General features: G+C 39.8%; 1 protein-coding gene across 1 annotated transcript in view; it reads left to right on the forward strand.

Annotated features, from left to right (window-relative positions):
- The window catches only part of arrdc1b (arrestin domain containing 1b), a 54,519-nt gene that overhangs the window by 13,625 nt on the left and 18,016 nt on the right, over positions 1–22,878 (forward strand). Inside the window, exon 2 of the mRNA XM_008291767.1 lies at positions 14,442–14,552. Coding sequence (XP_008289989.1) covers positions 14,442–14,552 — 111 coding nt within the window. The remainder of the gene's footprint in view (positions 1–14,441; positions 14,553–22,878) is intronic.

The raw sequence follows: 22,878 nt of genomic DNA on the forward strand, positions 1-22,878 counted from the left end.
ATCAAATAAAAGAAGCAACTGAACTCTATAGATCTAGAAACTGGTGACACCTTGTTTGACAATGACCAAAACACTTATTAGCACACCATTTTTACTGTCATGTTTAATTTAAGACGTTTGAAGCTTCCACAAACTTTTCTTTTTTTTTCCTTCACTACTTCTGCTTTCATGTTTCATGTCTGACTAGCTAACTGTTGTCATAGTTTCAGGATAACAAGACATGATTAGTTGGCACTTTTGTAACTGAAAGAGTTCACAGTTGTGGTAACTTGTGTGTGAGGCAGGCTAGAAACTTAAGTGGTTTTCACGTCTTTCCTGTCAGTTTTTTTTTTATCACTTGCCCAAGTGAGATAACAATTTTTCAGGTCTGTTGTCCCGACTTGGTTGCTGAGAAGCCCCGGGCTTTTGACAAATGTTATTGTTGACCCTGCTTCAGCGACAAAGAAAAGGTCGCTCATGACACTTGAGAAACCCGTAATACACTGTATTGGCTGACCCAGATCCGTGGCAGCCGTCTACAAAACAACAGCAGTGGCCGGAAGCTGCTTCTTAAAAAGGCCACTAATGGAACAAATGGGTTAAGACTTTTGGACGAGACTAATAAGTTAATTCTCAGTCTTGCATCTGCAGATACAGTTACAAAACTTTTCCAGCAACATCTGAGAGCGTGAGCTGTGATTTAAGTGATTAAGAGGGTCAGTGCTGGGCGTCAGCTGATACTAAATGACTAATCAGTGGTTTCAGTCTGGAGCTAAGTAAATATTTCTCGACTGCAAGTATGTACACGGAATCAAAGCACAGTACAGGTCATTTTCTTCTATAGCTGTGATTTAGGTCAAACCAGGCGCTTTAAACACTTTCAGGTTAAATAAATACGAATATAAAAAGAGCTGTTGACTCTCACTAACCTTGACGAGCGAGATAAAATGTTGGTTTTGATTGTTTCTGAGATGTAAATTGATTTAGGTCAAGTGCGAGACAAGCTCCTCTGTGTGTAAAATGAGTTCAGGTCAACCGAGGACAATGTGGATACCCATTAGGGACCAGCTAATGCTTAAATGTGGGTTTCTGCTGATGTAGATACCATCAAATGTAGTTCTAAGTGGGCAGAGAGGCAGCGTTTGCACATCCTAATTCCTGCCTCATGCAACTGTCAAGACAATGGAACTGAATGTGAAATACCTGCAGAGCAAACTGATTAATCCCCTTTTAGCTACATGCCATATGAAGATAATCTGGCTGCCATCAATGTGCGAGTATCTTATATGTTGCTCTGACAGGCAGGATGCAGAGGCAGCGTTGGTCTGCTCGGGTTAGGATGGCTGTCTGGATCTGAGCCTAATGCAGTGAAATGTGGAATTTTTTTGTGGCATGATGGGTAATGTGGGAGCGAGTGTCCAGAGCCCAGATTACACGTCTTCTGGTTTCATGATGTAACTTTTGCAGGGGTAAGCCTCTTACGCATGCATGCAAAACATACGCAGGGATCGGTGTGTACCGCAAGGCAGATGCAACTAAACTCGGACACATGCAAACATCATAAACTGATCAGCGGTATTAGAGTGGTGGTGCAAAGCTGGACAGCGGCTGTAGAAGCTAGGAAATGTTTTGGAAATGTTTTTGCCATGGAGAATCGAGATTATCGCAAAGAAGTGAACTGTAGTATTGAGATCGGCTGTGATGGATTTTTTCGGTTACATACGCCTCATTCCGTCTCTAAAACCATCAAATATTTAGAACAATTTCTGCTCGACCATCTCTAATTTGCCTGCATTTTTTATAAGATAACATCTGGATGATAATAAAGATGTTTGTCAAATTTGACCCTAATATATCAAAAACTTTCCGAACCCAACTTTCGACCCAATCTCAACCTATTTATTTCACACAGCTTGCGGCTACTATTAAAGATAAAACCCTGAAATGTTCACTGTCATTTCTCATCATGTCATTGATTTAGAATCTGTAGTATTAGACGAATAGATCAAATAGTTTCTGATTATGGGTGAGTTGAAATGTGAAAAAATGAAGCAAAGTGGTACGAAAATGCCCGTATTAAAACAGAAAACTTGGAGTTTTGTAATAACTTTGTGAGCAAGTCCTTCATAATAGAAATATTCTATATGTTTCTATATGTCCTGTGTTATTATGACATGCTGCTATTTATGGTTCAGTGGACTTCTGCATCATTAATCTTTTGTTTTTTGCTAATTTGGGCTCAAACATTGGACTTTTTATGACGGCTTAGCTTTTTTTTTTTCATATTTCAACTCACATAATCAGAGACTTTTTCATCTGCTTGTCCAACATTACAGATTCTGAATCAATATGATGAGAAATAAGAGTGAAATTTTCAGACTTTTATCTTTAATAGCACAAAAAAGCAGCAAAACATAGGCTCAAGCTTAAGTGCACGTAATAAAGAACACATATCTTGGAAAGTATTTGATATATTACAGATACCATTATGAATATTCACAGTTTATGATAAAAAAGTCAAACAAATCAGAAGTTGGTCGAGCAGAAGGCCCCTTACAATTTGAGATGGAATGACCCATTGCTGAACTAAGTCAACAACAACATAAGGTAGACAGCTTAGAAAGGTAGAAATGTCTATGCATTTCTTTTATCTTTGTTTCGCCGAAGCAGCTCTCACTGCTGTGTTTCAGTTTGTTCGTGGTCTAATTCATCTCAGGACGAGTCGGAGCGAACAGCCGAGGCTCTGTTCTGCTTCGGGGGGGGATTCCCTTACAGGCGGGAGGAACAGATCATAAGATCAGGTGGCCGTGTTTGACATGTCTCACCGAGAGGCATTAGAAAGGAGACGACAGGAGGGCTCGGAAAAGTGAGAGGGACTAATTGTTTGCAGCGCTTAAAGATTTAATGAGGGTTGTGAGCGTGGCGTCGGATTACTGCGCTGTCCTGTGGTACAAGGTTGCGACCTCTGGGGTTTGTCGAAGAAGCTGCTTTTACCTCGAGCATGAATGGGACGGAATTTTTGGATTCTAGTTTTAGAAATGTGTTAGTGATACTTTGAAAACAGAACACAATGGGATCCTTGTTTTCCAGCTTTCCAGGAATACAAACTAATAAGCAGGTTACCATGAAGACACCACTTTACTCCGCACCACCGTCTGCTCTGCTGCATGTGCTGCAAACAATGCAGAGTGTTGTAAACAGAGGAGTTGGAGCCACCAATTATAAATGACCTTAAGCATCATTTTCTGCTTTATATTCGCTTAAAAAAAAGAAAGAAAGAAGAAGTTTTAATATCTGCTTGTATTTGTTGATTGTAGTACATCTGTTATTGGCAAATGTCACATTTTTAAGGGTTTCTTTTTTAAACTAATCATGAAACAGCATGAGTCCAACTATTTTCTTCTCACGTCATTAGTTATTGTTAATGTTATGAGAAGATATAATTCGATAAAAGCTATATAATCATAATTATAGATAATTCTGAAACACAGAAAACATCCGGTGTAATCTCGCGGGTAAATGAGTCTTGTAGGCACACAACAAAACAAATGTCTCTTCTGCGTGTCTTGTCATTCTGTAGGAAAGAAAGCTGCAGAATAATTCTTTATTTAGCCTCAATTTAATTTATTTTAATTTGATTTAAGTGCCTTGAATGCTACAGTGGATAAAGCGGAGTGTAGAAAACGGATGGATCAAATGTGAGAAGTTTCCCGTTAGATAGAATCCTGCATCAAAAGCCAACGTATAATAAACTTCACGACAGTTGTATCACACAGACAGTGCTTTGTGTTTTTCATACCTCCTTATTATGCTGGAATGCATAAATGACGTCCAGCGGGCCTTTTGGTGCATGTGAGGAATGTTGATCGAGTCAAGTAATTCAAAAGGCCTTTTCCTGATCTCATTCACACCCTGACCCACTTCAGGATGAAACTCTAGTCGTTGTACGGACACAGTTCATCCCTGGTCTGTTTACTCTGAGAGGCTGAGGGTTTTCCCGGTCTGCTTTGTTCTTGTCAAGTCCAAACCTTTAACTTCACTCACTGAGGCTCCTTTGTGCTTCACACTGTCAGCTGAAACTGGACTCGGTGTAATCAGTGTAAATAAGGAACTGCCATTATCAGCCGGACGCCCCTGCATGCTTCCTCACCAGCTCCCGAGCTGACTAAGTTTTCCCACATACTGACGCAACAGACAGCAAGCTCTGACTTGGTGGTTTTATCCCACAGCCTGGAGACGTGTAACACTCTCTGGAAAAGTTATTTGTCCCGCTCTGTTTTGTGCATGTAAACATTATTCTCTGTTAATGCCAGTCGCGAAATTAAGTTGCTTGAAAAACCTGATTGCAAAGCGAGCAACGCTACTGCATAACTGGCACGTATTTTCTTAGAAAACTACGCCCTGAAGGCCAGAATTCCTGCACAGGGAGAGGGTGGAGACCCAACGTGTCATCAGTAAGTTATGGCCAAGAAAGTAAGAGGAAAAAACTGTGACAACACAAAGACAGCGCCTGCAGAACGTTTGTTTTGAGGCCATGAATGATACAGATTTCTGATACGAGTCTGATAAATGTGAATTCCTGTTTATTCTCTATCTACCGTATTTCCTCTTAATGTGGCTGCCGTGGCTGTAGATGTCATGCTTACTTTGCACTTTGCACCTTCCTTGTAGAGATTACGGAACAACAAGAAGTGACACCAAACAGCGTGGGAACGGTGTCTGTTGGAGTCGTAAACATGAGCAACCCGCTGCTTTCCAAAACATTTGTTTTAGGGTCTGACTGAAGGTAAACACAGAGATTAGCTGCCATTTTGCTAACTGTGGTTCATGATCTCTATCCAGGATACGTGTAAACTAATCATTAGCAGATTCATTATATCATATTCATCCACACATGCTGCTTTGTTTACACGTGTACAGCTGAGTTTATTGGAAACCATTTTGAGGACAAATCATGTCAGTTTGATGGTCGGCCATATTTAATATCCCGATGTGGATCTGAATCAAATGAAAGATCGGGAGGACTGAGGCTGAAGGAAGACAGCAGGATGGAGACTGCTGGTGTTTCTGCACTCGTCACTCTGCTGCCAACTATGGAGGCAAACAGTTGCTGCAAACAGCTGCAAAAGTGCTTCAGTTTTTATGTTCCTCGTAGCTCTCAGTATAACAACCTGTCGATTAAATTAGGAAGCACACAATTGGTCTATTTTGTGTGGATAAGAGTCTCCTGGCATGTTAAATGTCCCCGTTTATGTGAATGTGTGCAGAATTCTCAAGCAGTAAGCCTGAGTCAACAAAGAAAGTCGCTAACCACTTTGGTGATACCCTTATCTCTGACTGAGGCTTTAGGTTTTGTCCAGTGGGCTTACACAAAGAAAGCCCGGCTGTGTCACACTTGCTACCTGATACAGCCCTCTGTTAATGTCGGTTTGGACACTCTACATGTGTCCCGCTGTGGGACTACAACAGGTTTAAACTATTCCTGAAGCCAACGAGAAGCAAAGACTCTCTGTATGGTAATAAAGCTGCATGGTGTCTATCTTGTCATCTTATTGCTGCAGTCTGGAAACCTACAGACACAAACTGTCTTATCTGATATGCTAGTACCTCCTCAGAATCAACACAAGCTAAACAGGAAGTTCTCCACAGTAAATACAGAAAAGTATGTCAAGTGTCCTGGCTGGAGATCTGTGATGCAGGTAGCAGGCCTCCAGGCTGCTGCCACTTTCTTTGAGAGTGTGCGAGTTAAAATTTCAAGAGGTCGCATTAGTGTCAGTGCATGATGATCATTTATCTGTTTTGATGTCGCTGTAACTGTCACAGGAAGCTGCTGTGTTAACCACAGTGGTGAAAAGTAGTGCTGTTATAACTTTAGTGTACTGCGGTATTTATGCTTAATAAAGTGGTCTTCTCTCTTATAGAAGAGACTGCGTGTGAAAAAAGAAACCCACTGTTTAACCTCGGACAAATCTGACACTAGGACACCCTATTTAACTATTTTTATTGTCATTTCGGTCACACACCTGTCTGAGCTCACCGCAGCCGCCTAGCAGCATCTACCACAGCCTGCAGTGTGAGGCGTTTGGGGAACATCGGTAAACTGTAGCGTCTGTCGATAAGAAAATGTTCAGCAAGTCACGTGTTTTGCCTGGGACAAGGTGGGAAGTGCGACCAAATGAAAAAGCTAGTCTGGAGCCCTGTACGGTAGCAAATGGTAGTTCCAGGAAGTTTATTTGTACTTTTACTTTCAGTGAGGGGTAAAAGAAAATTGATTCATGGAAGAATGTGCATCAAGCTTTTAAATCTCTTCTTAAACTACATTTTTAAAGACTCGCCTCTATGTGATGTCCACTTTTTTTTGTCTGTTTTATTCTCTTTTGCCCTTTTTATTAGCGTATTTGTTTTATTTCTATATTATTTATTATTATTATTATTATTTTATTATATTTATTTCTGTTTTTATTCATATTAATGTGTGTTTGTCTTATTGATTTTTATTTTGTAAGTCTTGGTTTGTCCCTGAGCAACACCTTGAATGGCACCTCTGCTGCCGTTGGTGTGTGTGAACAAGTTATAAAAAAACAAGTGCTTTGACCATTAACCATCACCAGATGAACGTGGAACAGGAGGCGATGCCATGCCTTGTACGTGTGCATATCAAATTGAATGTTACTGCTCTGATATTATGAGAAACTTCATTTGGGTTTAAGAGCTAGAAAATCAGATTACCGTAAATTCCAGACTATAAGCCGCTACTTTTTTCACACGCTTTAAACACCACGGCTTAAACAATGATGCGGCGAATTTATCGATTTGCCTCGAGATCAAAGTGACATTGAGAGCGACAACGAACGAGAGACTGAGGAAGTGTGTGACCAAGTAATTCTGAGGCTGTTCAACTCCGACACTGAAGAAGACGACTTTAGTGGTTTTAGTGCTCAGGAGCAAGATGAAGATAGCGATCAATGACTTTTCCTGGTAGGCTACTGTATTTGTTATTTTCTTAACCAGCCGCGTTACAGGCAGTGTTCAGAAAAAAACATTTACGGTACGTATTTGTGTATGTTACCGGTTACCAGCCTATATATGTACAAAACTTGTTTTCTTTTTAAAGTTAGTGGGTGCGGCTTATATTCAGGTGCGCTCAATAGTCCGGGAATTACGGTAGTCTTCATTTCCACATCATTTATGCTTATAGATCCTTTCCCAGGTGACAAACCTCGTCCGACTTCAGGTTCACAGGCTGCTTCTACCTGCTGATTCATAACACACAATGCGTACAAACAGATAATCATCTGTACTCACCTTACTAAGCGTATCCCCTTACTCATCAGCATCACACCTTCGGGCAACACCCAGTTCTAACCTACATCACACAACACTTTGATGCAATAAAACACATGCTTAGGCAGCTCGACCTAGAAACACTATCGATTGCTCTCCTGGATCAGTCTGCCTACACAGTCTTAAGCCGTGCAGTCTAATGAGTAGCAGCATCAACATCGTCTCCGCCTACACACACTCTCAATTAACTGTGGAGAAGACCTGGATGGACTCCAGCGCTGGCAACAGGTCCAGGCAGCTGCTGAGTCAAAGCATGTTCTGCTGCTGGCTTCCCCCTTCCTACTGAGTGTCAGCTTCCCTCAGGCTGTGGGTTATTCTGTGGAGAACCGGCCCCTGGTGTAGGTTCCTGCACTGCCAGTTCCGAGGTGGTTGTCAGCTTCCCAAAAAACTAAATCTTGTTGAGCTGATTCTTTACGCTCCAGAAGTCGGTGAGGAAGAGCTTCACGGCGTATAGGATGTGTTTACTTCCTGTGTAGAAAGCAAGACAACCTGCAGCCGGACTGGTACCTGATCCAAGTAAATGACAGACAATGGCTGAGGTGACATTTTTGTGGTTGCTGTGATAAGAATCGGGACGCTGCACTGTAATTTAGCTGCATGTTTCATCTTTCATGCTGTCTTTGTGTTACCCTGAGGCCTCATTTCCACATTGAATGTTTGTGTTGAAGTTTATATTACCCATACTACAGGGCTGTGATTGACCAGCATGATTCCTCCCTGTGATAAAAATGGTAATCAGAATCAGAAATGCATTATTTATCCATGAGGGGAAATTCTTGCACGTTTCCCGTCCAAGAATAAAGATAGAAGTACAATAAGAGTAGAATAAAAAACAAGGTAATAGATAAATAAAGATCAACGTACAAAAAATATCAACCTCTTAAAAAACAAAACAACATATATATATATACAGTTCAGGTGCAGATTGTATGAAGAACGGCATGATGACGTGTTAGCTTCTACAATGTGGGCATGTTTGATTCCCGGGAATCAAACTGCAAATCAAACATCTGCTTTTAGAGTAAGATGGTCATGCTTTGGTGGTTGCATATAAAAACTCTCCATCGTTTTTTTCTGCCTCAGGGGTCTTATCAGTCGTCTGTGATCATAAAAACACTCACTTGAGATCCCTAAACTTTAATATTTTGAGTATGTAGTAGCGTGCTTACTTAAAAAAACACCATGTGTTCTTATAATCCATCCACTTGTTCTGTTCTTGAATGCTATAAAAGTGCTAATTTCCCATATTTGCCTAATACTGGCTATAGAATTAACTTTATTTTGTTTTGGTGAATGAAATCACTTCTGGTCACTTTCTCATCCCTTTAAAAATCTGTGGACCTGGAAGGTGAACGATGCAGAATACGTTGATTGAAGAGATTAATACCGTATTCTGAGTATTTTTGAAACAATCCAGATAGTTATGTGGAGTTTACTGAGCTCGGCTGCAGACATGATGACGGTCATCATTCACTGTCGTCTGCTGTTTGCATTCAAGTTACACTTTATTTATTCTTTTATTTAGGTCTCGGTCTCATAACTTTTTAAATAAATATGATGTCACATGATATTGGTTCTAGTCCCGAAATACTGGAACAGTGTTTGCATTTTTAATTTAAAGTTAAATTTGAATAATGATTGTGTTGCTTCTTTTAATTAACTGGTGTAGTTTAGTATTTAATAATGGCTTGAGTTTTACTTTTTGCATTTGCATGGCTCAAAAAGTTATTCTTGCATGGAAGTATTTTTATTTTTATTATCTTTTATTGCATTACTGCATAAATACCACACAGTACGTTGCTTCTGCTACATGTAGGTATTTGAGCAGCTGGATTGGCACTAAAACTGTTTATACCTCTTTGTTTTGATGTACATTCACAACATAAGTAAAATCTGAGTACTTCCTGTTTCACAAAGAATAAAGAAAAGAAGCAGACAACTTATCAAACAGACTCTCATGCTAATAATTCTAATAGAAAATGCAATAAAAGGCTATTAGAGACAGATTTTTATAAAGCCATCAGCATATTATTCTGCATCATCTACGTTTTGGTGCTTCTCACTATAACACTGCTCCACTCCAGAATAACCTTGCTGTGCTTTTATCTGTCTTTAAAATTCTATTGATTTTACATTCTGCTCTTTTATTTGGCTGCCCTTTGTAACCTGTATTCTGAGAAGTGCTTTATAAATAAAGATTATTATTGTTTTAAGGAAAAATAAACCTCATGTTTGTGGTGATAAATGTCACAAAATACCATATTTTTTCCGTCTTCTTTACATTCTCTCTAACAGAGTACCTGATAGGACCAGAACGAGATGTAATTCTCACTCGAGTCTCCAGATTTCATGGCCTCCTCTAAATTAAAACTCCCATGAGCTTCTACTGCAACCAGGCAGAAGACTCATCCAACTCTGCTGTGGTCGTCCTCTTTTTAAACACGAGGTTTTTTGCAGTGGAGCGTGGCGACACATCATCTTTATGTCTGGGCGCTCGTCTCATTAAACGTATCATCGCTACTCGCGGTCCATCTGGCTCCATGTGTCGATGGAGAGCTCTGCCCATTATTCAGCTGCAGACGTCCAGTCTCTGCCAGAGCAGCTCCTCTCTCATGACACAACTATTCACTATTCAGCTGTGCAGCAGCAGCTTTTCCTGCTGCTGCTGCTGCTGTTGGGGATATTACACAGATTACCCCTGTGCTGACCTTTCACAGGCTGAACTCTTCACTCTTCCACCGCAGACAGCTGTGAACAATATCTAATTGCAGTAATGGCTCTGTTTTCTGTCACATTTGTGTGCGTTGCACTCCTGTTGTTGCGTCTGTGAGGTGCGATGACTCCAGAAAGCTCCTGCTGTGAGCTATACAGTGCATAAAGGTATTATTCTTTACCATGAATGAGGCAGATGGTCAGAGGAGCAGATTGCAGAGTTTAATTAATGACCAAATAAATGGACGTTGGTCTGAATGGCTGAAGGGCACCGCCTCGTTTTTGTGAGCTGCAGATTTCCTTTTTTTTTTTTTGTATTTACCGGCAGCAACCGTCCCTCCTCTTACCCAAAACTATGCCAGCAGCCCTGCCGGTGTGGAGAGCTCAGCCATCTGCCACCATGAGAGTGTGTTTGTGTGTTCTGTGATGCCAGAACAGAATCGTGCACGACTGTGAGCCTGTGATTGGTCAGAAACCGTCTGTGGCACGATAGCTTTAAGATCTGTTTGTGGGGTTTTTTTGGAAAACAACATCAAACCAGTTCTTCTTTTATGAGTCACCAAATAATTTCTTTAATGTGCTGAATATTGTCTTTCATGCATGATGACTATTTTACAGCCTTTATGACAAACAATGAAGTAGACGTAGAAGAAATGACGTGATATTGGGGCTACAAGTAAAAGAATTTTAGCCAACAGCAGCAGCTACATCAACTGTTTTTCATTTGATTTATAATCAGTTAATGCTGATTGGATTTTTTTAAATACAGCTAGTCAGCTTAGCACGAGATTATATCCCGGTATATGCAGCAGTGCACCTCGTAATATATATGTACCAAGATGAATATTAACCATCATATCAGCTGTCATTTGGAGTCTAGTCGTGAAATTTACCAAAAGCTTTACTGCTTTTAAGAGAGCCACTGAATCCTGGTTTATTCAGGAACAAACCTGTCGTCATGCCTACGTTTTAAAGACCCCCTCCGATGAAAATCAGGTTTTTTACTTAGCTAACGTGTCCATTTGGTGTTTTTTAGAAGACGTATCATGGACAAAATCCTGTTTCATATGTCATAGGAGGCGACCAATGTGGGTTTTTTTTCCCCCTTCAGTATCAGTTATTGCTAATCAAAGAGACTGATATTGATGCGTATTTGCAGTAAAAATGAAAATGTTGGTGTCAAAATTTAGAACAACACAAAAACCTTGATGAAATGTCTTTGCTTATTTAGGTTTTCTTATTTATTTAATCAAACTAGAATTGATCCGTTAGCATCGACAGGCTGCTACTAATATCACATACCGATCAGACAGAGCTGTGGGTAGCATGTTGCTGGAGAAGTGACACCTTTTTTAATTAATTTATCTCCCTGAAAATCAGTTAAACAAAATAAAGATGTAGATAATCGGAAAAAATGCAGAATATTGGATCTGATGCATGACAAACTCAAGGAACCAGTCCTGTCTTTGGTTCATTTTTAAGGCAGTGTGGGATTAATTTGATGGAAACAAACCTGAATATGTAACTTTGATAAACAGAGATCAGTTTTGGGGGTTTAAACCAATGATTTAAGAGGGACTACACTCAGTTTTATATGTTTTATATGTGCTGTGCTCAGTCTTTTGTCCTTTTTTTCCATTGGTTCAAACTTTTTCTTCCTCGAGGCACAAGTGTTGTGAATCCCAACAAACTTTCTAAGACTTACACTAAATAGCTGTTGTCACTTTATGTATGCGTACTGTGTCACATAAACCCTAAATACATAATTACTGTGCTGAGACTTGGTGCTAAATCCTTAAAAGATTCATAGTTTTAGTGCGAATTCTGTTAATTAGTTTTGTGTTGTTGGGATAATAATGTTTGTGTGATTAGTCACTGACGCATTTGAGAAGTTTGGCTTATTTTTAAATGGCTAAAAAAAAAAGTGTACTTAGTATGAAAGTGAAGCAAAGAAAGTCAGGCGTCAGCGCTGAGGTGAGACGGGACAAAACATTTACAACAATATTAGCGCTATTGGTCTGTCTGTCAGCTTATCGGGAGATAATACTGAGGCTGGGCCATCTTTCTGTTTAATCCTCTGGCTTCTGTCAACCAGTTTTATTGTTTGTGTGTGTGTGAGTGTGTGAGTGTGTGTGTGTGTGTGTGTGTGTGTGTGTGTGTTATCAGAGGGTTTTCATTTCCTTGCAGACAGATCAAGAGAGACAGCAGGGATGGAGGCAGGAAGGGAGAGAGACCGGTTGTGTTGGTACTGTTGACCTGCAGTGCTGCTCCTGAAGTTTAGTGGCACATTTTTTCCTTATTGTCGTTGAGCAGCTGACGTCAGTGTGCAGACCAAAGATGATATCATCCTGGTGATGTTTGAGTCGAGCATGAGAACAAGATAGTAGAGACCGATACGTGTTTTTGTTCTTTCTTTTAAGGCCGATGCCAATTGATGGTAACCAGGAAAGGCTGATAGGAGACGATCCACATGACGTAATTTTAGCAACGTGACAGCAGAGAACCTGTTGTTCATAACGAGGCTTCTTCATTAATAAGGGTGACTGTATCTGAATACAGTAATAGTAATAGGAGGGAATAAATTAAAAGGCTCTGCTCTGTTTATGTGGGATTGACTGACATTGATCAGTTTGTATTTGCTGTTCGTCCTTATTTTCCTAACCCTCCTATTACCTTCAGATTTACTGACATGTTTTATAGTGGGGTTGATTTGACCCCAGCAATTGAAACCTCCAAAAAATTATCCAAATTAAAATTGTTACCCTTGTTTATGTGTAAATAGTCCTTTAAATAAAACTGAAAAAATGATGTCAATGACTTATTTTGAGATGTTGAACATTGAATGGGGTCAAATTGACCCAAAGGATAATAGGAGGGTTCATCCTTCTCTGTTCCATCACTTTTTTCGCTAACGCAGATCCGTATCTTCAAATCTTGCTCTCCAGATTCTGTTTCAGGGTGATTTGTGGCTGCCGCTAGTGTAAGCTGTGAGAGCAGCTAATTTCCTGGTTTAGAATTAGAATTAGAATTAGAATAAAACTTTGTTGATCTCTTCGGTACCAGACCTCAGGGAAATTGCTACACCAGAAAAAAAAAAACAGCACAACACCAACATAAAATCAGCAACAACAACAGCATTCAAATTCAAAATCAAAATCAGCATTCAGCATTCAGCATTCAAAATCAAAATCATTCAAAATCAGCAACAACAGTTTGTAGCAACGTCTTGTGTTTCTTGTTCAGTTTTTGGAGTCTTTATTTGAGAGACATTTCCAGGACAACAGAGTGCCGCATCAGAACCAAAATAATGCATTTAATTTACCAATGACTCGTCAATAAAAGTACAGATATCGATAAAATGCTAAATATCGACCTCGATAATCAACCAGGCTTATAATCGGTCCGTCCCTACAAGATAGCATCTGTTCTTTAACTCTGAGCAGCGACACAGTGGAACAGTTAGCCTTTTCTCATCCACTGGATTCGGTAAAAGAACCTGCTTTTTGCGTTCATGCGTTCTGCTGTGTCATCTCTATTTTAACGTCAGCTTTGTGAAATCTCCTCCATCACAAGTGGTGAAGCACAGAGCTGCAGCCAAACCAGTCCAACCTGACGCATCCACGCTTTGTTTACAGTCGCTTCTTCAGTTTCACGGCGGCCCTCTAATAAGGTTATTCCTCCTCCTTTCCATCTGTTGACACAAACACCATTCACAGCCTGTTCTGACAGATCATTTATCGCCGCAGCAGAACGCACATAAACAAACGGCGGAGGCCCTCCATGATTTAGTGGGGCGTCCCTCTTTGTGACTCATTCTTATGCTAATCAGCGTATGTTGCGCTGCTCGTCTGTGCTTTTCAACCGACTGCAGTTGGACGAGGGAACTTTATGTATTTCCAAATGCAAGTAATGTGAAGAATGAAAGTGTTTGTTAAAAGGGGTTTTGGTTGAGTCTGAAATATCAGAGACGGGTTTTGTCAACCAGTTCAACACTTCCCCAGAAACATGGCTTACAGGTCTGAGGACAGACTTACTGCTTACACAACGAGGTGCAGCTTTGTATTCCTGCTTTCTTTTTTGGTTTTTTATCAAAGTATAAGACCTGATGTCAGTGCAGCTTCAGATTCAACCAAACAGAGACTTCTGTTTTTCACTAATCGTCATATCCTCTTAGCAGAGATGAGCCCGAGGCTGCATTATGAGGCAAAAATAAATCACTTAGAGATTTTGGATCTTTGGGCCTGCTGCTTGAACAAGATTAGACATTTAGGCTCTGGGATTTTTCACTATTGTCTGACGTTTTATTTAAGAAGTTTCTTAGCTCTCGGTGTAAACACCAGTAAACGTGTAGCGACTGTTTGTTCCAGACGGCGGATTGACTCCTGTTTTCTCTCCTCTCTCTGCAGCCATCAAGGTGAACTGTCAGGGCTCATGTGGGATCTCCAACAAAATGAATGACGCCTCGTGGACTCTGGAGGAGCAGTACTTCAACAGCACGCTGTCTGTTGCTGACAAAGGTGATGAAAAACTGCGAGTTACTGAGTAGAGACGACGCTACAATGCTGTACACCGTCAATAAGGAAAGACTCACTGACATTAACTTAACATAACCATTAAATCCATCAGTGCAACTTCAGCTTTAGAGAGTACTACTCTCTCTGCCATTACTAAGCATACAGCAATCTTTTTTGAATTTTTATTGAATTTTCGGGGGACAGATAAAGCCTTGTGATTGGTCGATTATATACAGTGTATTGGGAGCAGCTGATTTGCAGGTTCTGTGTGCAGTAACCTGCAGTGTGCACATTGTACCTGTTAAATGAAACTGCTACAGGATCATTCCACCTTAGTTTACCATAAAAAAACAAAAAAACTTTACGCCTGACCATCTTATATTTACAATTTTTGATTACAGGTGTCGTAGCTTTTTGAGTAAAAGAGTGATTTTTCATCTCTTTCTTCGCCAATCTGTGGAGCAATGTTTGAAGCACCATAACTTAAATAATAATGTAGCTAGAGTCCTGAAATTTTGCACGTTCATTGATATGTCCATCTAGTCTTCAATGGTGCAACCCTGCTTAGATAGAATAATACTAAGCAGTTATGTGATGGCGCAAATTTGGTCAAAAATCTCCCTTTTTCTTTCTATTCTGATCTTCCACCAAGCATAAAAATGTTACTTTAATGTTGGCCATAAATGCAAAAAACTTATTTAAATATTTATTTTCTCATAAAGTCTGCCTGGCACCATACTCTGCCTTGTAAAGCTCAGTTGGTACCAATCACAGGGAAAGAAATCAGCCTCTTAGGATGAAAAATAAAGGTTTTATGGTTGGTGGAACATCGGAGTAGACACAAACATTAACATTTTTTGACTTAATTCACACCATTGTTTAATTATTTTGTATTATTCTATTAAAGCAGGGTTGTGCTCTTGAAGACCACATGCACATATTAATAAGCCTGCAAAAGTTTAGCATTCTAGCTTCATTATTTCTCAAGTTATGACACTTTAAATTATATGATGGTGCAAATTAGGCCAAAAAATATCAGTGTTTTTTTCTATTCTGATGTTTCATCAACCATAAACACAGACTGGCATGAAGGACATGGTGTAAAAATCAACATGACCCCGCCTTCTTTAAGAATTTTGAACACCTCCAACCCCAGATTTTACACATGGTTCAGTTAATCAATATATTATCAACCAGTTCTGCCTGAATTTGTCCACGCCTGCAGAAACAGTGGTGTGATTCTTCACGTTGTGTACGTCGCTGCTGACACGCTATAAATGTAGGAAGCAGATTTATCGCCCTCCTCTGAGAACGCTTTAAGTCACATCCCTCCCAGAACATCGCTGTGTGATGTGACTGAAGGCTCCCTGCCTTTCACCTCATTTGGTTTATGGGAAAATCTGCTGCAACAGGCGTAATCTCACAATAGCAGCAGCAGCAGCAGTGTTTTTTCAGGCCTGTAGCGAGGAGTCAAAGCCTCAATCGGTCAGAGTAACAATCCCCTGCAGAGATGTTCCAGCCTGCTTCTCTGCACGCTGCCTCCTCCGGATGAGACGTAGTTTATTGGTGACGTCTGATGAGAAGGTTGGACATGCTCCACAGAGGACAGGTTTCATTTTTTTTAGTTGTTTGTACCAACCGGGTCCCACTCAGCTGCGGAAATGAGAGCTTACAGGACCTTTTGTCCTGGGCGAGGTCCTCCGTCTTTTGTATGTGTTGCAGATAACGCCCCACAGCCAGAAGGTGAAATGCGCTATGCATGCATGAAATCTGTTGTAAATGCAAATCATGGAAGTTAATGGCAGTCATTGGAGCGTATAATCCACACTGGTTAAACCACCACAAGGCAGTTCAGTGTTTAACTCTCAGGACTCCAACGTAAACATCAGTCCACACATACTATATACTGGTGGAAGGTACACTTACTCAAGTATTGTAATTAAATATAGCATCACCTGTTTTAATTATATGATACTTTACACTTACTCTTCACTACAATCCAGATGGAAATATTGCACTGTTTACTTTTTAGTCTGCATTTATGACGACCAAAGTTTGTAGTCAACTTGCATAATATTCCAAATATTTCCTATTAATATTGATAAAGCTATTCAGGCGCATGTAAAATAGTTTAGATGAAATAAATTAGTCTAAATACTCTTTGATAATGCATCATAATGCAAAAATATACCCCCTAAAATACCCAATCTGAATCAGGAACAGCCCCAACAGTATAAAAATACACTGATTATACAGATCTGCATAGAATAAATAGGCTTCAGGCAACACAGAGGCACTTTTTTATTGGAATTTCTACAAGCAAAAATAGCCAATAACCAAATAATATCAAAAGCAGCATTATATTTTTACATTTTTTACACTTTTGAATGCAGAACTTTTACCTGTTTTGCAAAGTAAAGGACAAAACCACCTGTTACACCTCTTTGTAGAGTAAAGTTGAATGCTGCATTAGCTTCCCTTTCATTGAACAATACTTCAAATATACGATTAAAATTAGTTTATTCCAAAGAAATAGTGTTTATGAAAACTTTTAGCAGTGAGTTAACAGAGAAATAGTTCCTGGACTTTTCAGTTTTTCCACTAAGTCAGTTTCACCTCCAAACATTACACATAAAAGAGACATTTTTTAAAGTGTCATTTGAATAAACTAACCGTTCAATCTCACATTTGGCGTGTCAGTAAACTAAATAATGTTGGTTTATTCCGCTTATTCACAGGTTTTTGCATTGTAAATGTCTGTTATGAATTACTACTTCGTCTTGTATTCTTCATATGAACCCGAAACAGCTTAAAATTTTGCATCTTTTGACACGATGAGGGAAACCAAGACTATTAATATATCAACTGTCAAATAGGGTGTGTCAGGAAAGTGCAGAAACCACAATGCTGACAGATTGCTTAAAAGGAACCGACAGGCACAAACATGAACACACCCGACTCGCACAGGAACCTGGAGATCTGTTGGCGAGCTAATTCAAGAGCTTCTGTGTGAATGTAAAAACTATTAATGAGAAGAAATATATGTCATCTGCAGGGTTGTCGAATGGTCGGTGTAAACATTGTAAACTAGAATGTAGGTCAACAATCTTCACAGGACATGCTTACCTCAGACAGTTGGTTATAAAAGGTTATAAAAGCTCAACATCCTTTTATTGCTTTCCAACACTGAATCATTGTAATTTGGCTGTTTGGACTAGAAAATAAAAAAAAGATTCTTTCATGTCAAAGATTTCTACAAAGTAATGTCAATTAAATAAAGTTATAAAATGTAAAATAAGTGATTCACCACCTTTAAAGTGAGCGGAGATCATCTGAGTCCAGTCAATGTGTCTCAGTGGTTGTAGTATAAAGACTCCTGTATCTGGACGGTCCAGTCACTGGTGAGTCGGTACTCCTGGATAAAACTACACCATGAAGACAAAAGAATGCCCCAAACAACTCTATGAATAAGTTGTTTAATACTCTATAATGCTCTGTATCTATGTGGTGGAGGCTAGAACTAGTGAGGAACGCCACCAAGACGGCTATGAAGTAACTTCAGTAGCTGTGATGTGAGAGTTTTTGTACACAGCAACCATCGCCTGTTCTTTGTGATAAGATTAGCTTTCTGTTTGCCGTTTTTCCATAAAGCTTTGACTGGAGTGCAGAGGAGTCATGGGTGTCTTGGTGGCCTCCCTCCCTCGTCTCTTTCTTGCACAATCACGAAGTTTTTGAGGACGGCCTGCTCAAGGCAGATTTAAGCATGTGCCACATACCTTTTTCTAGTATTCATCCCCTGACTTGTGCCTTTAAAAAGACTTTTTCACAGAGTTGCTTGTAGTGTTCATGGTGTAGTTCTGTCCAGGAGTACTGGTACGCCAGAGACTGGGCCTTCCAGATACAGGTGTCTTTAGACTAGAATCACTTTAGTCACATTTCCTGCACTTAGATGATCTCCAATTTACTAATCATGTGACTTCTAGCCCCAGTTGGCTGCACGTGTATTGGATTAGGTGAATCACTTTAAAGGAGGTGAATACTTATGTGATTGCTTGACAAGAGTCTTTTTATGTGGGAAATTCTTGCCAAAAAAAAAGCCAAATTAAGTTGATTTAATGCTTAAAGTTCGATGCTAAGCAGCAACAAAAGGAGAAACCTTCCATTGGGGGTGAATGCGTTTAATAGGCGCTGTGTTTTGTTGACCTGCTCTTTGATCACATAGCTGTAAATTTACATTTTGTAGTTTTTAAAGTTCTTGCACAGTCGCTTGTGTGTAATATTTCTGATGTCCTTTCTTAAGTGAAACTTTTTATTTGCTTATTTATGCTTTTCTACATGAAGTATACACAAACGGGCTGTTTTGACAATGGCATTGGAAACCAGGTAGTTTTGTTTAGTGCTGGTAAAATATGAAGTTAGTAATGCCGAAGGTCGTACACATATTTGATCACTTGTATTCCGTTTTCATTGGTAGGGCTCAGGGTAGTTTGTGGCGTCACTAGAAAGATAAATTCCATCACGTTTGCCAACTCCAGAGTGGCAGATCTTGAAAGCAACAGGAAAACTTCCTCCCCAGCTCACTACCCACACAGCGTTGTGTAAAACACCAGGCGCACTCCAAACGGAGGAGCACATAAATAATTCATGACACGCCCTCTCTCTCCGCTTTATCTCTGCCATTTTTTCCCCGTATCCCATTCTCTTCCGAAAATGGGCTGCTTTGCCCCCAAGGGCCGAGCGACACCGGGGGAGCGAGACAGGAAGGGTGACGGAAGATCACCACACAACACACACACACAACACACACACACACACACACACTCGACACAAAGCAAGCGGCGCTCGCTGTGGCTGACTGATAATGTGGTATGCCACGGATGCTTGACGGTTGGAGGAGTGAGGACCAGTGATGTCAGCGGCGCCTCTTCATCCTGTCACTGCGCTCAGTTAATGACCTTCAGGAAACAAGGATTTCCCTCCCACTGCTGCCGTGTGACTGTGGGTCCAGTGGAGACTGGTTTTAGAAGCTTTATATTTAGACCGCGCTCAAGACAGGATTTACATTATCTGTCGATATTCGTCACATGTCTGCACAGACAGTATTTTCATGTGTAAGAATTAATTTACAAACCAGGTCTGCATACAAATCATCTGCTCATTCTCTCCTTTATTTCTAGTTACTACTATATAGTGAACTGTATAGTGAGTAAAAGTAACATTTTCAGACTACTCGAGTAGATTACGCAGATTACAAGAGTCTCTGCGTTGTTAATTACGTCACTGCAGTTACTTAATTAAAACAAATCAGATCTGTTTCAACTATGGTGGTGAACCGACTGGAATTTTTGTGATAAATTCATATTATACTAAGTGTATTTTTTAAATGTAATAAATTAAAATTAAACTTTTGTTTAGGGATGCACGATGTATCGGCGACTACATCAGTATCGGCCGATATTAGTGTTTTTTTCCCGTATATCGGTATCGGACTGATGAATAAATTTATCCGATGTGAAAAAGACAATGATTGTCTAAGATCAGCACCTACGTCTCTACATTTAATACTGCTGCTATTTCACAGATGTTTTTACTTAAATGGTCCTGCACATGAACGTTAAATATGTTAAAATATGTTTAAATATGTTTTACTTTTGTTGCGTAATAAAGAGGACTATGTGGTCTAATTTGGAATGGGCTTCTTTTGAATAGTGCTTATACTAATTTTTTGGTGTGAACAAAAATTAAATATTGACATTAGTAATATCGGTTATCAGCGATATCAGAAATCTTAGTATCAGTATCGGCCCAAAATTTTAACATCGTGCATCACTACTTTTTTTTGTTTTTTTGTTGTGATATATCGCTCTACTACCATTCAGCATATCAATACAAATTGTTCTTTTCTCTTTTTGTGCCATAGCTCTTGGATTTTTCTCACGTCTCGTAGTCGTTTCGACAAGCTCCACGTATAGAGAAGATATATTCTGTAGAAAATACGTCTTAGCGCTTTGAAACAGCCGTCAGAAATCTGTGGACCTTTGAAACTGAACATTAAATTCTTATTATTATTATTTCACATGTTTTCAGAAACACATTTCGTTGAACTGTTTTTGTAATTGAAGCAGAAGTTTCCAAGCAAGCCGCCATGTTGGTCCAGTTTGTTACAACGGAGCAGACAGCCTCCAATCGGATGCATACGATGTTTAATCTGCTGTAGGAGGTTAGATTCTGTTGTATTCCCATCAAGTGTTCAATGTTTGGAAATGGCGCCATTCCTCGGATCTAAAAATGCCTTTGTGGTCATGTATCATTTGAATGCAACATACGCAGTTGGTGTTCCTGTCGTGTAGAAGCTGCATGGAAACTCTAATTTCTGTCTCTTGGACCCGACCAACCCCTCATGGAAATATTATTATTCATAGTCTATAATGTAAAAGTTTCAATCAAATTGAGCTGCAGGCCCCTGATGATTTGAGATGGAATAACCCCAAAAATGAGGTTTTCTAAGAGTCTGAACCAGAAATCTCCACCCCAGTAGCCCTTAGATACACCAAACTTTCTAGTAGTTTTCCTATATATATATATATTGAAGGTTTTCACAGAAGGGTTTGTTCATTTATGAGACATAACCCTGTTACTGTTAACTCTAATGTGCCAACAAAGTGAAACAAGAATTTCCAAACCTTACATAATCCAATGTTCAGATTTCTGGAAATTAATGCTCAAAGGCGTATTTAGATAGATAATACCTCATTTGCATAATTAAACATAGGAATTGTGAAAAATTGTGATACACAAGATAATTGTCTTTGACTAAGAGGGTTATTGGTTAAAAATGTTATTGTGTAGTGCAACTAATAATGTGGTCTTTTTGTTCATATTTGCTGTAGAGCTTTAGTTCCAGAATGGTTTTGCATGGTCTTTGATTGTTGTTAGGTTAAAAAATGCTGCGGTTTCGAACCTTTAATGTCTGGCTGCATAGCATATTTATCTACCTTTTTTCAAATTGCTTTCCTCTGCTGTAATCTGAAAGGTTTTGTCGGTCTGTACCTGTGTTAATTCGGCTCTCGAGCCCATGCGGCGGCAGCTCGGCGCTCGTTTCGAGCATGACTGCCTCCGTCAGCAGCAAACATGATGCAGATGAACACACACAGTCCGAGCGCTTCCCCCCCTAGGAAACTTGGACTAATGGAAAAAGTTGTGTCCATCACTAATGAGGTGAGACATGTTGCTGTCTGGAAGAATTTAATTGGGCTGTCGGCCCATCTGGAGAATTAATAAGCTGGTCGGCTCAAGGTGCTCTTCGTGTGACGAGGATGGAAAGGCTGCGATTGCTTCCTTATGCTCTGCTTATCAATTTAACGGAGCTCATGAAGTAAACATTGCGCGGAATTGATGATCTACGAGAAGCAAAGTTTAAAAACGAGTTAATAATGTCTGATTACGGATTGACAGTCTATGAAATGGATGAAATGAGTGACTTGTTCTAAATATACTTGTGTACGTTGCGTGATAAAAGGAATTGTCAGACACTGTAATCATTTCTGAGCCTCAGTTTTATTGCTAAATAAGATATTTGAACCCTGTGAAATTGGAATTTGCAGTTTACGAAGCCGAATAGGAAACACTGGGATGCAAATTCCTGGCAAACCTTAAAAAAAAACAAAACCTCACACATAATAAACTCATCATTGTAAAACTGCCTTGTGGGTGAGTGAGTGCAGCCAGCTGGTGTCCTGTCAGATTACTGCAAACACCGTAACAACCCAACAATGTGTGAACAACGGAGATAAAAGAGCTTCTACTTAATGGGTAAAAACTCTCATTCACAGAAAATGTCCTTTGAGAGTTTTAATCCAAAGCGTCCTCCTGCTGCCGAGCATTCCTGAGCTTCTGAGAATGTCTCTGAAAGCACAGCGGGGTCTGTTTCGTTTTACCCAGCGTTGTCTGATAACATCACAAATCCAAAGGTTTCAGGCTGACGCTGCTGCACTGCAGAAGAGTTTCTCCTGCACTGCAGCTTGACTGATGTCCTGCAAAGTGTAAAAATACACTTCAAGTCTATTTTAAATTGATTGTGCTGTTAATATCACATCCAAATCCGAGTCTTTACGCCCACATCTCTAAAGGATAAAAGTGGAAATGTTCTTCGTCTTTCTATATTGTCACTAAAGGCTATAAAAACACCAAAAGCAGCAGAGAAGTGGTCATACCAACAAGTATTTCCTGTGCAGCCTGACAGCTTTATCTCTTTTTCCTCTGTGCCATAGAGCGCCATTGTTGTCCTGAACTAACTATTAAAAAGACATTAGTGAGCCTCGCTGAGTCA

The sequence above is a fragment of the Stegastes partitus genome, unplaced genomic scaffold (assembly GCF_000690725.1).
Source record: "Stegastes partitus isolate 25-593 unplaced genomic scaffold, Stegastes_partitus-1.0.2 Scaffold761, whole genome shotgun sequence".
Lineage (NCBI taxonomy): Eukaryota > Metazoa > Chordata > Actinopteri > Pomacentridae > Stegastes > Stegastes partitus.